The 17,132-nt window shown below is 46.8% G+C and overlaps 1 protein-coding gene across 6 annotated transcripts in view; it reads right to left on the bottom strand.

The window, feature by feature from the left end:
• The window catches only part of ATP11C (ATPase phospholipid transporting 11C), a 330,923-nt gene that overhangs the window by 129,575 nt on the left and 184,216 nt on the right, over positions 1-17,132 (bottom strand). For all 6 annotated transcript variants that reach the window (XM_063937413.1, XM_063937409.1, XM_063937408.1 and 3 more), the window contains exon 6: positions 16,948-17,076. In XM_063937413.1, coding sequence (XP_063793483.1) covers positions 16,948-17,076 — 129 coding nt within the window. The remainder of the gene's footprint in view (positions 1-16,947; positions 17,077-17,132) is intronic.

Genomic DNA, 17,132 nt, shown 5'->3' with positions numbered 1-17,132 from the left:
ACCTTACGCTTATCACTGGTTTATAACTTCTTTATCCCTTCTCCAGGTTAATACATCTGCCCCATAGGGCCTTATTCAGGTTTGTTACCAAAGCAAACAGCACACTAATGGACAAAACCATGTTGCACTGCAGGTGGGGCAGATGTAACAGGTGTAGAGAGAGTTAGATTTGGGTGGGGTGTGTTCAAACTAAAATCTAAATTGCAGTGTAAAAATAAAGCAGCCAGTATTTACCCTGCACAAAAACAACATAACCCACCCAAATCTAAAGGTGCCCATACACCTAAAGATTTATCTTCCAATCTTGCTGGTTAGAACGAAAATCTTGTAATGGATGGGAGCAAATGACAGTTGACCATTTCAAATTGTCAACTGTCATTTGCTCCCATCCATTACCAGATTTTCGTTCCAACCAGCCAGACTGGAAGATAAATCTTTAGGTGTATGGGCACCTTCACACACTCTGCACATGTTACATCTGCCCCATCTGCAACATGTTTTGCCCATTAGTGTGCTTTTCCGGTTTGCTAACAAACCTGAATAAACCCCATAATATACATTTTTGAATATTACAAGGAATCTTTTTTTTGCAACTAGCCATTCAACCCACCAACTTCCTTTAGTAGCAAAATAGACTTCCTTTAACTTACAGATGCTGGATGAACACGCCTTGAACACCAAGTGAATTTACAGTAGCTACTGTGGAGACAACAGACAATAAGCCTACAGTAACAAGGTGTATAACCCAGATCACCCTGGTAATAATTGGTGATGGCTCAGGCACTTTTTGCAATCTCCCACCTTTCACTTTCAGAGTGGAGTTGCAGGTGGAGTCCCCCTCTTTGAACCACTGATATCTACTGTAAATATCAGGGTCCTGGCATACATTTAGTCAGGACTTCTACCAAAACAAAATCTAATTTACCTGTCCCCTGGCAATAAGCTATTACGCAGGTCCCCAGTTGCTGACGGTGGAGCACAGGAGATACTCTCGTCTACCACATCTATCCTGGTTCAAACTGCAATGTTGTCAATGACCAATCACCTAGAGGTTTCCAATAAGTGACGGGTCCTATCTTTTGCTTGAAGAGGGACTGCAAGTGTTCACTTGCGAAATTTGACGTCCACTCACACAAGTGCACAAAAAATAATGGAAGTGAGGGGCTGCATCATCTGTTATCTTGAAAAGCAAATGTGGGCTCACACTGGGGGGGCAGATGTATCAGGCCTTGGAGAGAGTAACTAACCAATCTGCTACCAATTGCCATTTTTTTCAACATAGCCTGTAAAATGACAAGAGCTTATTGGTTAGTACTTTATCTCTCTCCACTTTTTCTAGCTCCAAAGTTTGATACATTTCACTCTGGAAGCGCTTTCGGCTAATGCCAAACTGCCAGTCCCAGATAGAGAAAACACCGCCCCTGGGAAGCTGGGACTGCCAATCCGGTGTGCAATAAGCAGAAGAGAATGTTCCCAATGTGTAACCAGTCGGCTTACTGGGGATCGCAGCTTACTAGATGGTTCCAAATCCCTTAAGGCCCGTACACACTGGTCGATATATCGGCCGTTCTCTTGAACGGCCGATATATCGCGGGACCGTCGGCCAGTGTGTACGGCCGATACGTTTGTGAACTCCGTTGTTCACAGATGTATCGCGCCGGCCACGCAGCACAGCCGACGGCCAATATATCTACCGATATATTGGCGCGTCGCTGTGTGTGTACGGGGCGGTCGGCCGACCACCCGTACACATGCTGCGGCGGCCGGCGGTGATTGACAGCTGAACTGGGCGGGCGTGTGTACACGCCCGCCCAGTTCATGACGTCAGTCCCCGACGGATCGGGCAGTGTGTCTGCACAGCACACTGCCCGTTCTGTCCATAGATATATCTGCGGGTCCATTGATCTGCAGATATATCTATTAGTGTGTACCCACCTTAAGAATGAGAAGATTACTGTAAAGGGACTTTGACAAAGCTAGTCCTAGTCTGTAAAAGAGCTGTCAGAGGTGAAGCGAGCATCTTTTCTGCTAGGTTGTTGCAGAAGTAGGGTGAGCCTGCATATCAGGGCATCAAAACAAGTAAGTGGCACTTTTGTATATTATTTTACTTTCATTTCATCCACATGACTGGCTATTAAAATCGACATAATTCTCTCCACTCCTTTTACTTTAAGTAGACTGCTACATGGTCAACAATGTTAAATGTGTATCAGACAGTACATACATGTTTGTTAATAAAGTGATGTCCACTGCACATGGCTGCTGACCACTGTACATGGATGCACTGTGCTTATGTGATGGGTACATACATTTACTCTTCATTTATCTAAGTAAATATTATGAGATACATGTAAGAAGCTGACCTCACATTATCTAGGTTCTCTGATGGTGCTATTATCTCTGCAATAGTGAGGTTACAATGACTTTGACATCATTACTCAGAATAATGTTTTTGTTTTTTTCAAATTGCGTATTCTTTATTGATAATTTCAATATAAAAAAAACAAACAAAAACAAACCAATACAGACGTACATTAAACAGAAACAATTACATTATGTCATCCACCACTCGGTTATGCAGCCAAATTAACCCACATACATTAGTGACCAGAACAACCTTCCAGTTTAAATTCGTATAATAAGAAATATATGTGCAGCACTTGTCCAGTCGACCCAGAACAGGCAATACAAGTTACCTTATACCCAAATACCTATATGCGTATATATTTGCACGTCTCTGAGAAGGTATATGTTGGACCAAAAGTAGTAAACAGAAAAAAAGGGGGAGGATAATAAGAATTTACTCACCGGTAATTCTATTTCTCGTAGTCCGTAGTGGATGCTGGGTACTCCGTAAGGACCATGGGGGTATAGACGGGCTCCGCAGGAGACTGGGCACTCTTAAAAGAAAGATTAGGTACTATATCTGGTGTGCACTGGCTCCTCCCTCTATGCCCCTCCTCCAGACCTCAGTTAGGGAAACTGTGCCCGGAAGAGCTGACATTACTAGGAAAGGATTTGGAATCCAGGGTAAGACTCATACCAGCCACACCAATCACACCGTACAACTCGTGATAACTATACCCAGTTAACAGTATGAACAATAACTGAGCCTCTCTCAACAGATGGCTCATACAATAACCCTTTAGTTAAGCAATAACTATATACATGTATTGCAGAGAGTCCGCACTTGGGACGGGCTCCCAGCATCCACTACGGACTACGAGAAATAGAATTACCGGTGAGTAAATTCTTATTTTCTCTGACGTCCTAGTGGATGCTGGGTACTCCGTAAGGACCATGGGGATTATACCAAAGCTCCCAAACGGGCGGGAGAGTGCGGATGACTCTGCAGCACCGAATGAGCAAACTCAAGGTCCTCCTCAGCCAGGGTATCAAACTTGTAGAATTTTGCAAAAGTGTTTGAACCCGACCAAGTAGCAGCTCGGCAAAGTTGTAAAGCCGAGACCCCTCGGGCAGCCGCCCAAGAAGAGCCCACCTTCCTCGTGGAATGGGCTTTTACTAATTTAGGATGCCGCAGAATGTGCAAGCTGAATCGTGCTACAGATCCAGCGAGCAATAGTCTGCTTTGAAGCAAGAGCACCCAGCTTGTTGGGTGCATGCAGGATAAATAGCGAGTCAGTTTTTCTGACTCTAGCCGTCCTGGAAACATAAAGTTTCAGGGCCCGGACTACGTCCAGCAACTTGGAATCCTCCAAGTCCCTAGTAGCCGCAGGCACCACAATAGGTTGGTTCAAATGAAACGATGATACCACCTTAGGGAGAAATTGGGGACGAGTCCTCTATTTTGCCCTTTCCATATGGAAGATCAGATATGGGCTTTTACATGACAAAGCCGCCAATTCTGACACACGCCTAGTCCAAGCTAAGGCCAAAAGCATGACCACTTTCCACGTGAGATATTTTAGCTCCAGGGTCTTAAGTGGCTCAAACCAGTGGGATTTTAGGAATCCAACCCACGTTAAGATCCCAAGGTGCCACTGGAGGCACAAAAGGGGCTGAATATGCAGCACCCCTGTAACAACGTCCGAACTTCAGGCAGTGAAGCCAGTTCTTTTTGAGAGAAAAAGGGATAGGGCCGAAATCTTGGCCTTTATGGATCCTAATTTTAGGCCTAACGCACTCCTGACTGTAGGAAGTGCAGGAATCGACCCCCCTGGAATTCCTCTGTAGGGCCTTCCCGGCCACACACCAAGCAACCTATTTTCGCCATATACAGTGAAAAAGTCTTGCTGTCACGTCTTTCCTAGCCTTTATCAGCGTAGGAATAACTGCATCCGGAATGCCCTTTTCCGCTAGGATCCGGCGTTCAACCGCCATGCTGTCCAACGCAGCCGCGGTAAGTCTTGGATCAGACAGGGTCCCTGTTGCAACATGTCTTGACTGAGCGGCAAAGGCCATGGGTCCTCTGATCCGTTTATTACAATTCTCAGCCCTTGGGTCTGAGAGGAAGAGGAGGGAATATATAGACCGACTGGAACACCGACGGTGTTACTAGTGCGACCACAGCTATCGCCTGAGAGTCCCTTGACCCAGCGTAAAACCTTTTTTATCTTTTTATTGAGGTGGGACGCCATGTAGTCCACCTGAGGCAGTTTCCATCAATTTGCAAAACTGCGTGAAGACTTCCACCACTTTCCCGGGTGGAGGTCGTGTCCACTCCCGGAATGAACACTGCTGACAGTGCGCTTACTTGATTCTCCGCCCAGCGAAGAATTCTGGTGGCTTCTACCCTCGCCACCCTGCTCCTTGTGCCGCCCTGGTGGTTTACATGAGCCCCTGCGGTCTGACTGGATCAGAACCGGTTGGTCGCGAAGCAGGAACTCCGCTTGACTTAGGGCGTTGTATATGGCCCTTAGTTCCAGGATATTGATGTGAAGGCAAGTCTGTTGGCTTGACCACAAACCTTGGAATTTTCTTCCCTGTGTAACTGCCCCCCACCCTCGGAGGCTTGCATCCGTGGTCACCAGAACCCAGTCCTGAATGCCGAATCTGCGGCCCTCGAGAAGGTGAGCACTCCGCAGCCACCACAGGAGAGACACCCTGGCCCTGGAGGATAGGGTGATTAACCGATGCATCTGAAGATGTGATCCGGACCACTTGTCCAGTAAGTTCCATTGTCCTTGCATGGAACCAGCCGAAGGGGATGGCCTCGTATGATGCCATCATCCTTCCCAGGACTCGAGTGCAGTGATGCACTGACACCTGTTTTGGTTTTCAATGGATTCCTGACCAGTGTCATGAGCTCCTGAGCTCTCTCTATCGGGAGATAAACCCTCTTCTGGTCTGTGTCTAGGATCATGCCTAGGCGAGGCAGATGAGCAGTAGGAACCAACTGCGACTTCGGAATATATAGAATCCAGTCGTGTTGCCGTTTCACTTCCAGAGAAGGTGATACGCTGTCCAGCAACTGCTCTCTTGATCTCGCTTTTATGAGGAGATCATCCAAGTATGTGATAATAGTGACACCTTGCTTCCGCAGGAGCACCATCATATCCGCCATTACCTTGGTGAAATTGGTAATGACAATCCCGTACCGCAATTCTGAGGTACGCCTGATGAGGTGGATAAATGGGGACACGAAGGTATGCATCCCTTATGTCCCGATTCATTTCAGGCTTGCAATGACCGCTCTTAGCGATTCCATCTTGAACCTGAACCTTTTCAGATATATGTTCAGGGATTTTAATACAATATGGGTCTAACCGAACCGTCTGGTTTCGGGATTATAACATGGTCGAATAATAACACCCTCTTGTTGAAGGAGGGGACCCTTGACCACCACCTGTTGAAGATACAATTTACGAATTGCAGTTAACACTGGCTCCCTCTCTTGGGGGGAAGCCCGCCGGGTCCTCGGTGAGGGGGCATCTTCTCACAGTCCAGCCTGTATCCCTGCGATACAATTTCTATTGCCCAGGGATCTAACAGGGAGTGAACCCACTTGTGGCTGAACTTACGAAGGCGTGTCCCCACCGGGCCTAGCTCCGCCTGTGGAGCCCCAGCGACATGCGGTGGATTTTTGTAGAGGCCGGGGAGGACTTCTGTTCCTGGGGACTAGCTGTGTTGTACAGCTTCTTTCCTCTGCCCCCGGCTCTGACAAGAAAGGACGCACCTCAGACTTTCTTGTTTCTTTATTCGAAAAGCTGCATTTAATAATGTCGTGCTTTCCTAGGCTGTGCAGTAATATAAGGCAAACTATCAGAATTACCAGCTATAGCTGTGGAGACCAGGCCCGAGAACCTTTCTCCACACAATCCTCAGCCTTCCATATGCCTCTTAAGTCGGCATCATCTGTCCAATGTATATTCTACAGGACACGTCAAGCAGAAATCGACATAGCTTTTGTCTCTAGGACCCAGTATACTCATGTCCCTTTGGGCATGCTTTATAATTATATATCTATCACTTAAGACAGCATCTTAAAATATTTATATGCATACTAGGGTCTCAATCTCTGCTGATAAGGTACCTGTCCACGCTGCCACAGCGCTATAAACCCATGCCGATACAATCGCCGGTCTGGGTAGTATACTAGAATGTGCACACTATCTGCAGGATCCCTGAGAATAGCTAGTGCAAACAGGACACCCAAGGGGAAGATTCTCAACACATCCTGGCCCTAGTGGGGAAAGGATACAGCCTGAGAATTCTCTTGTGGGAAGCTGCCGTCTCTTGTCTGGAGATTCCCGCTCTTTTTCCTCATGAGAGGAGGGAAATTTACCTCAGCATTCCTCCCCTTAACATGTGTACTCTCGTGTCATGGACAGATGAGTCATCAGTGATATGCAAATCATCTTTTATTCCAATAATCATATATTGAATATCTTTTAGCCCTCTTGGCTGTAACTTTGCATTATCGTAGTCGACAGTGGAGTTAAACTCCGTGTCGATACTTTGTTATTTTGGATAGTGAACATAGAGAGACTCTGAAGGACTCTGTGACATAGGGACAGACCAGGGTAGATTTCCTTTCTGTTCCCTAACCTTTTGTGCAATAATTTTACCTCAGCACTTACACATATCCAAACAGGTGTCGGCGTTGTCGACGGAGACACCCTCCCACACACATATCCGCTCTATCACCTCCTTAGAGGAGCCTTTTACCTCAGACATGTCAACACACGCGTACCGACACACCACACACACAGGGGATGCTCTATTTGAAGACAGTTCCCCCACCAGGCCCTTTGGAGAGACAGAGAGAGAGTATGCCAGCACACACCACAGCGCTATATAATACAGGGATGTACACTATACTGAGTGATTTTTCCTCTATAGCAGCTTATATACACAGTTTTGCGCCTAAATTTATGTGCCCCCCCCCTCTCTTTTTTACCCTTTGTGTACCAGGATACTGCAGGGGAGAGCCTGGGGAGCTTCCTTCCAGCTGAGCTGTGAAGAGAAAATGGCGCCGGTGTGCGGAGGAAGAAGGCCCGGCCCCCTCAGCAGCGGGCTTCTGTCCTTTTATGTACTTTAATGGCGGGGGTTAATGCACATATACAGTTTATCAGACTGTATTATGTGCTTTTCGCCAAGTAAGGTAATCTAATTGCTGCCCAGGGCGCCCCCCCCCCCCCCCCCTAGCGCCCTGCATCCATCAGTGACCGGAGTGTGTGGTGTGCAAAGGGAGCAATGGCGCACAGCTGCAGTGCTGTGCGCTACCTTAATGAAGACCGGAGTCTTCAGCCGCAGATTTTCAACTTCTCTTCGTTCTTCTGGCTCTGCAAGGGGGACGGCGGCGCGGCTCCGGGACCGGACGACCGAGGACTGGGCCTGTGTTCGATCCCTCTGGAGCTAATGGTGTCCAGTAGCCTTAGAAGCCCAAGCTAGCTGCAAGCAGGTAGGTTCGCTTCTCTCCCCTCAGTCCCACGTAGCAGTGAGTCTGTTGCCAACAGATCTCACTGAAAATAAAAAACCTAACAAATACTTTCTTTTCTAGGAAGCTCAGGAGAGCCCCTAGGGTGCATCCAGCTCTGGCCGGGCACAGATACTAACTGAGGTCTGGAGGAGGGGCATAGAGGGAGGAGCCAGTGCACACCAGATATAGTACCTAATCTTTCTTTTAAGAGTGCCCAGTCTCCTGCGGAGCCCGTCTATACCCCCATGGTCCTTACGGAGTACCCAGCATCCACTAGGACGTCAGAGAAAATAAGAATTTACTTACCGATAATTCTATTTCTCGGAGTCCGTAGTGGATGCTGGGGTTCCTGAAAGGACCATGGGGAATAGCGGCTCCGCAGGAGACAGGGCACAAAAAGTAAAGCTTTAGGATCAGGTGGTGTGCACTGGCTCCTCCCCCTATGACCCTCCTCCAAGCCAGTTAGGTACTGTGCCCGGACGAGCGTACACAATAAGGGAGGAATTATGAATCCCGGGTAAGACTCATACCAGCCACACCAATCACACCGTACAACTTGTGATCTAAACCCAGTTAACAGTATGATAACAGCGGAGCCTCTGAAAAGATGGCTCACAACAATAATAACCCGATTTTTGTAACTATGTACAAGTATTGCAGATAATCCGCACTTGGGATGGGCGCCCAGCATCCACTACGGACTCCGAGAAATAGAATTATCGGTAAGTAAATTCTTATTTTCTCTATCGTCCTAGTGGATGCTGGGGTTCCTGAAAGGACCATGGGGATTATACCAAAGCTCCCAAACGGGCGGGAGAGTGCGGATGACTCTGCAGCACCGAATGAGAGAACTCCAGGTCCTCTTTTGCCAGGATATCAAATTTGTAGAATTTTACAAACGTGTTCTCCCCTGACCACGTAGCTGCTCGGCAGAGTTGTAATGCCGAGACCTCTCGGGCAGCCGCCCAAGATGAGCCCACCTTCCTTGTGGAATGGGCCTTAACCGATTTAGACTGTGGCAGGCCTGCCTCAGAATGTGCAAGTTGAATTGTGTTACAAATCCAACGAGCAATCGCCTGCTTAGAAGCAGGCGCACCCAACTTGTTGGGTGCATACAGTATAAACAGCGAGTCAGATTTTCTGACTCCAGCTGTCCTGGAACATATTTTCAGGGCCCTGACAACTCCTAGCAACTTGGAGTCCTCCAAGTCCCTAGTAGGTGCAAGGCACCACAATAAGCTGGTTCAGGTGAAACACTGACACCACCTTAGGGAGAGAACTGGGGACGAGTCCGCAGCTCTGCCCTGTCCGAATGGACAAACAGATATGGGCTTTTTTGAGAAAAAACCACCAATTTGACACTCGCCTGGTCCAGGCCAGGGCCAAGAGCATGGTCACTTTTTATGTGAGATGCTTCAAATCCACATATTTGACTGGTTTTAAACCAATGTGATTTGAGGAATCCCAGAACTACGTTGAGATCCCACAGTGCCACTGGAGGCACAGAAAAGGGGTTTGTATATGCAATACTCCCTTGACAAACTTCTGGACTTCAGGAACTGAAGCCAATTCTTTCTGGAAGAAAATTTACAGGGCCGAATTTGAACCTTAATGGACCCCAATTTGAGGCCCATAGACACTCCTGTTTGCAGGAAATGCAGGAAACGACCGAGTTGAAATTTCTTTGTGGGGCCTTCCTGGCCTCACACCACGCAACATATTTTCGCCACACGTGGTGATAATGTTGTGCGGTCACCTCCTTTCTGGCTTTGACCAGGGTAGGAATGACCTCTTCCGGAATGCCTTTTTTCCCTTAGGATCCTCCATCGCCATGCCGACAAACGCAGCTGCGGTAAGTCTTGGAACAGACATGGTACTTGCTGAAGCAAGTCCCTTCTTAGCGGCAGAGGCCATAAGACCTCTGTAAGCATCTCTTGAAGTTCCGGGTACCAAGTCCTTCTTGGCCAATCCGGAGCCATGAGTATAGTTCTTACTCCTCTACGTCTTATAATTCTCAGCACCTTAGGTATGAGAAGCAGAGGAGGGAACACATACACCGACTGGTACACCCACGGTGTTACCAGAACGTCCACATCTATTGCCTGAGGGTCTCTTGACCTGGCGCAATACCTGTCCCGTTTTTTGTTCAGACGGGACGCCATCATGTCCACCTTTGGTATTTCCCAACGGTTTACAATCATGTGGAAAAAACTTCTCAATGAAGTTTCCACTCTCCCGGGTGGAGGTCGTGCTGAGGAAGTCTGCTTCCCAGTTTCCATTCCCGGGATGAAAAACTGCTGACAGTGTTATCACATGATTTTCCGCCCAGCGAAAAGTCCTTGCAGTTTCTGCCATTGCCCTCCTGCTTCTTGTGTCGCCCTGTCTGTTTACGTGGGCGACTGCCGTGATGTTTTTCCCACTGGATCAATACCGGCTGACCTTGAAGCAGAGGTCTTGCTAAGCTTAGAGCATTATAAATTTACCCTTAGCTCCAGTATATTTATGTGGAGAAAAGTCTCCATACTTGATCACACTCCCTGGAAATTTTTTCCTTGTGTGACTGCTCCCCAGCCTCTCAGGCTGGGCTCCGTGGTTACCAGCATCCAATCCTGAATGCCGAATCTGCTGCCCTCTAGAAGATGAGCACTCTATAACCACCACAGGAGAGACACCCTTGTCCTTGGATATTGGGTTATCCGCTGATGCATCTGAAGATGCGATCCGGACCATTTGTCCAGCAGATCCCACTGAAAAGTTCTTACGTGAAATCTGCCGAATGGAATTGCTTCGTAGGAAGCCACCATTTTTACCAGGACCCTTGTGCAATGATGCACTGTTTTTAGGAGGTTCCTGACTTGCTCGGATAACTCCCTGGCTTTCTCTTCCGGGAGAAACACCTTTTTCTGGACTGTGTCCAGAATCATCCCTAGGCACAGCAGACGTGTCGTCGGGATCAGCTGCGATTTTGGAATATTTAGAATCCACCCGTGCTGATTGTAGCAGTATCCGAGATAGTGCTACTCCGACCTCCAACTGTTCCCTGGACTATGCCCCTATCAGGAGATCGTCCAAGTAAGGGATAATTAAGACGCCTTTTCTTCGAAGAAGAATCATCAATTCGGCCATTACCTTGGTAAAGACCCCAGGGTGCCGTGGACAATCCAAACGGCAGCGTCTGAAACTGATAGTGACAGTTCTGCACCACGAACCTGAGGTACCCTTAGTGAGAAGGGCAAATTTGGGACATAGAGGTAAGCATCCCTGATGTCCCGGGACACTATATAGTCCCCTTATTCCTGGTTCGTTATCACTGCTCTGAGTGACTTCATCTTAATTTGAACCTTTGTAAGTGTTCAAAAACAAATTTTTAGAATAAGTCTCACCTAGCCTTCTGGCTTCAGTACCACAATATAGTGTGGAATAATACCCCTTTTCTGTAGTAGGAGGGGTAATTTAATTATCACCTGCTGGGAATACAGCTTGTGAATTTTTTCCCATACTACCTCCTTGTCGGAGGGAGACTTGGTAAAGCAGACTTCAGGAGCCTGCGAAGGGGAAACGTCTCGACATTCCCATCTGTACCCCCGGGATACTACTTGTAGGATCCAGGGGTCCTGTACGGTCTCAGCGCCATGCTGAGAACTTGTCAGACGCGGTGGAACGCTTCTGTTCCTGGGAATGGGCTGCCTGCTGCAGTCTTCTTCCCTTTCCTCTATCCCTGGGCAGATATGATCTTATAGGGACGAGAGGACTGAGGCTGAAAAGACGGTGTCTTTTTCTGCAGAGATGTGACTTAGGGTAAAAAACGGTGGATTTTCCAGCAGTTGCCGTGACCACCAGGTCCGATGGACCGACCCCAAACAAGTCCTCTTCCTGTATACGGCCATACTGTGCCGTTTGGAATCTGCATCACCTGACCACTGTCGTGTCCATAACATCTTCTGGCAGTTATGGACATCGCGTTTATTCATGATGCCAGAGTGCAAATATCCCTCTGTGCATCTCGCATATATAGAAATGCTCTATAGTCAATAAAATACTGTCCCTGTCAAGGGTATCAATATTTTTAGTCAGGGAATCCGACCAAGCCACCCTAGCTCTGCACATCCAGGCTGAGGCGATCGCTGGCCGCAGTATAACACCAGTATGTGTGTATATACTTTTTATTATATTTTCCAGCCTTGTCAGCTGGTCCTTGAGGACGGCCCTATCTATAGACGGTACCGCCACTTGTTTTGATAAGCGTGTGAGCGCCTTATCCACCTTAAAGGGTGTTTCCCAACGCGCCCTAACTTCTGGCGGGAAAGGGTATACCGCCCATAATTTTCTATCGGGGGGAACCCACGCATCATCACACACTTTATTTAATTTATCTGATTCAGGAAAAACTATGGTAGTTTTTTCACATCCCACATAATACCCTCTTTTGTGGTACTTGTAGTATCAGAAATACGTAACACCTCCTTCATTGCCTTTAACGTGTGGCCCTAATAAGGAATACGTTTGTTTATTCACCGTCGACACTGGATTCAGTGTCCCTGTCTGTGTCTGTGTCGACCGACTAAAGTAAACGGGCGTTTTAAAACCCTTGACGGTGTTTTTGAGACGTCTGGACCGTACTAATTGTTTGTCGGCCGTCTCATGTCGTCAACCGACCTTGCAGCGTGTTGACATTATCACGTAATTTCCTAAATAAGCCATCCATTCCGGTGTCGACTCCCTAGAGAGTGACATCACCATTACAGGCAATTGCTCCGCCTCCTCACCAACATCGTCCTCCTACCTGTCGACACACACGTACCGACACACAGCACACACACAGGGAATGCTCTGATAGAGGACAGGACCCACTAGCCCTTTGGAGAGACAGAGGGAGAGTTTGCCAGCACACACCAAAAACGCTATAATTATATAGGGACAACCTTATATAAGTGTTTTCCCTTATAGCATCTTAATATATATATAAGCATATCGCCAAATTAGTGCCCCCCCTCTCTGTTTTAACCCTGTTTCTGTAGTGCAGTGCAGGGGAGAGCCTGGGAGCCTTCCCTCCAGCCTTTCTGTGAGGGAAAATGGCGCTGTGTGCTGAGGAGATAGGCCCCGCCCCTTTTTCGGCGGCCTCGTCTCCCGCTCTTAACGGATTCTGGCAGGGGTTAAATATCTCCATATAGCCTCCGGAGGCTATATGTGAGGTATTTTTAGCCAAAATAGGTATTCATTTGCCTCCCAGGGCGCCCCCCTCCCAGCGCCCTGCACCCTCAGTGACTGCCGTGTGAAGTGTGCTGAGAGGAAAATGGCGCACAGCTGCAGTGCTGTGCGCTACCTTTAGAAGACTGAGGAGTCTTCTGCCGCCGATTCTGGACCTCTTCTTACTTCAGCATCTGCAAGGGGGCCGGCGGCAAGGCTCCGGTGACCATCCAGGCTGTACCTGTGATCGTCCCTCTGGAGCTGATGTCCAGTAGCCAAGAAGCCAATCCATCCTGCACGCAGGTGAGTTCACTTCTTCTCCCCTAAGTCCCTCGTTGCAGTGATCCTGTTGCCAGCAGGACTCACTGTAAAATAAAAAACCTAAGCTAAACTTTCCTAAGCAGCTCTTTAGGAGAGCCACCTAGATTGCACCCTTCTCGGCCGGGCACAAAAATCTAACTGGCTTGGAGGAGGGTCATAGGGGGAGGAGCCAGTGCACACCACCTGATCCTAAAGCTTTACTTTTTGTGCCCTGTCTCCTGCGGAGCCGCTATTCCCCATGGTCCTTTCAGGAACCCCAGCATCCACTAGGACGATAGAGAAATCAGAATGAACATGGATACACCACAACATGCCCCAAGTGTAGAAAGTACACACATACATAACTACGCTGTTGTCGCAGCTCCCGTCTGCCCTCCCAACCCTGAGTCGCACCATCTACCCCATTTATCATGAAATTTCTGCATAGCCTTCTGTTTTGTAAACATGTGTTTCTCATGCCGGACTACGTTACCTACCAAAGCCCTCCATTTGTGTATCACCGGGGGAGTATTTGTACACCATACACGCGCTATAATGACCTTGGCCAAAGTAGTAAGGCACAAGACATACCTGTATAGCACTAAAGAATGTGCATCTCCTCTAGATCTAAGCCAAACAAACGTATTTTAGTACTAAAACCAGGTAGAGAGGGAGCAGTCTGCAAAACATCTCTCCATACTGTCTCCCAAAAGGAGAGTACTAATGGGAAATCCCACAATAAATGCCAAAATCCAGCATTTTCCACTTGTCACCTGGGGCAAGAGGTATCCCCTCTAATCCCAGCCCTTTTCATAGACACAGGTGTATTATATACTCTATGTAGGATATAGAAATATATTTGCTGATAATGAACACAAGGAGTAGTACAGGTTGAGTATCCCATATCCAAATACTCCGAAATACGGAATATTCCGAAATACGGACTTTTTTGAGTGAGACTGAGATAGTGAAACCTTTGTTTTTTGATGGCTCAGTGTACACAAACTTTGTTTAATACTCAAAGTTATTAAAAATATTGTATTAAATGAACTTCAGACTGTGTGTATAAGGTGTATATGACACATAAATGAATTCTGTGAATGTACACACACTTTGTTTAATGCACAAAGTTATAAAAAATATTGGCTAAAATGACCTTCAGGCTGTGTGTATAAGGTATATATGAAACATAAATGCATTCTGTGCTTAGATTTAGGTCCCATCACCATAATATCTCGTTATGGTATGCAATTATTCCAAAATACAGAAAAATCCGATATCCAAAATTCCTCTGGTCCCAAGCATTTTGGATAAGGGATACTCAACCTGTATACCTAAGGAATCCTAAAATCTGAATCCAATGCTCGTTTCATAATGGGCCTATATCTATTTCCCATTTCAATTTCAGAGGGACAAGCTGGTTCGGAAACAAATTATTATTAATCTGGGCATAGATACTGGAAACATGACCTCTAGAACCCAAATTCAATAACATTGATTTAACGGGTGAAGGTGACAGCACAGGGTCAGTGCGTGAAAACTGAGCTTGAATCGCATGTCTTATTTGTAAATATCGAAAAAAGGGACGATGAGGAATACCAAACTCACTCTGTAGTTGATTAAATGATTTAAACAGTTCTTCACTGTATAACTGACCTAAAGTAGTAACGCCCTTCAACAACCATATAGTGTCTGTTGAAATTTTAAGCAGTTTGGAATATGAAGCATTGTGCCACAGTGGGGAATCCGCATCATAACCGGACCACTCAAAAAATTTTATGTTCATGTCACCAGATCAATAGAGTCTGTCTGAGCAATGGAGGCAGACTAGAGACAGACAGTCCAGAAAGCAGAAAAAGTAAAGGAGAAAAGAAGGGCCCCAGCTGCTCGCTCAGAAAACCCACCAGAGTCAAGTCAGCGGTGTCCCGTACCCAACTAACTAAATATGCCCCAGTTGAGCCGCTATATAATAGACCCTAAGATTGGGAAGACCAAGTCCCCCATATGTTTTGGATTTATATAATGTTTTAATGGAAATTCTTGCCGGGCTATTCCCCCATATAAATGATGACAAAATACTCTCAATAGCAGAGAATACTGCTTTGGGAATATATACTGGAGAATGCTGCAGAACATAAGATTTTCGGTTGAACCGACATTTTAAACAGGTTGATACGGCCTAAAACAGACTGAGAATAATATTTTAGGAACATTTTAAAGCATAGGGCACCTAAAAGTGACAATGGACTAAGCAAAGGAAATGGAAAGGCCTGGTTTCCGGCTTAAAACAATAAGAGCCCTGTTCTCAGGTTAAATGAGTTCTAAAGGTGTATAAGAATTCAGAGGTTTCACACAAATGTGTACAGCAAACTGGAAAAGTCCAGGCTCAAAAGAGACGAGTTTAACCGGATTATCTACTGTCTGTTAAAACCTCCATGTTACTGTAATGTGTACTTTACAGACACAAGTAGAAATACAAATAACCAATGTATATCTCTAAAGGGGATACACTGGCTCACCCTTTCACCTTGATGACACAGATATGCCGTAATGTCTTTCAATGTGAACAGTACAGTGCATGTTATAGGATAATATTACATCAGTTATAATGGGAGTGATAATGGGAGTTTGCTGTAGATACATTATGGGGTATATTCAATTGAAGTCGAAAGCTGGCGTCTGTCGAAAAGACGGCAGTTTTTGACTTTTTAAGGTCGAATCGTGATTCGACCTATTCAATGTATCCCAAAATTTTTTGACAAGTCAATGAATTCGACTTGTCGAAAAGCACGTGAATCGGCGGAATAGGTGCCGATCCAGGAGCTTGTGTCGAAAACTGGGCGTTTTGGCCCCTTTTTTGACCATCTCAGTCTGACATAAAAAAAATGTCGGACAGAGATGTGGGACCCAGAGGAGGACAGGGGGGGGAGCCGCAGGGAGAGGGGGGGGAGCCGCGGGCATATAGGGGAGATCAGCGCTACAGCACAGCGCTGCAGCAGGATGTCTCACAGCCGCGCCGCTCACGGCAGCTTCCACCCGGCTCCAGCAAGTGAGGTCACGCTTGCTGGAGCCAGGTGGACCCTGCCGTGAGGTCGGGCGGCTGTGTGAAATCCTCCTGCAGCGCTACTGTAGAGCTGGTCTCCTCCGTCTGCCGGCGGCTGTCCCTGCTGGTCTCCCCGCGGCTCCCCCCTTCTCCTCCTCTGGGTCCCTCATCTCAATTCGACGATTTGAAAAAGTCGAATTGAGATGAGATTTGAATAGGGGTTGTCGGATCCATTCCAACAAATGCATGTCGGAATGTATCCGATGCTAATTGAATATACCCCTAAATGTAATGACACACAAGTACCAACACTGCGAACTGACCCAATATCTCTGCCTATGCAACACTAATTATAAGCAAATATTAACTGTATTTACTTACATATGTCGTTCTGTTCACATCCGAATTTCACACCAGTTTGTGTGAAATAAAACGTAGGTGATCCTCAGCATAGGAGAATGATGGGGGTCTTTAAATATTTAGGACAAAGTTACTGTACATGATTAGATGGTGCAGCAAATTACAGTAGCAGTACCTTGAAGTTGGACTCTCCGTCAAGACTGGCTGTAGTAATGGTGCAGGTGCCATCGCTACAGCTGGAGGACAGCAGGATGAGGTCACATGGGAAGGTCTCATTGTCTCTCACCTCTACTATATCACCAACCTTAATAAAACAAAAATAAAATGAAATAAAAAAATTACTATTTTACATAGCACAAA

This window comes from Pseudophryne corroboree, chromosome 8, assembly GCF_028390025.1.
Source record: "Pseudophryne corroboree isolate aPseCor3 chromosome 8, aPseCor3.hap2, whole genome shotgun sequence".
Classification (NCBI taxonomy): Eukaryota; Metazoa; Chordata; class Amphibia; order Anura; family Myobatrachidae; genus Pseudophryne; species Pseudophryne corroboree.
The sequence above is the reverse complement of the archived record's forward strand: the minus strand, read 5'-3'. Positions and strand labels throughout refer to the sequence as shown.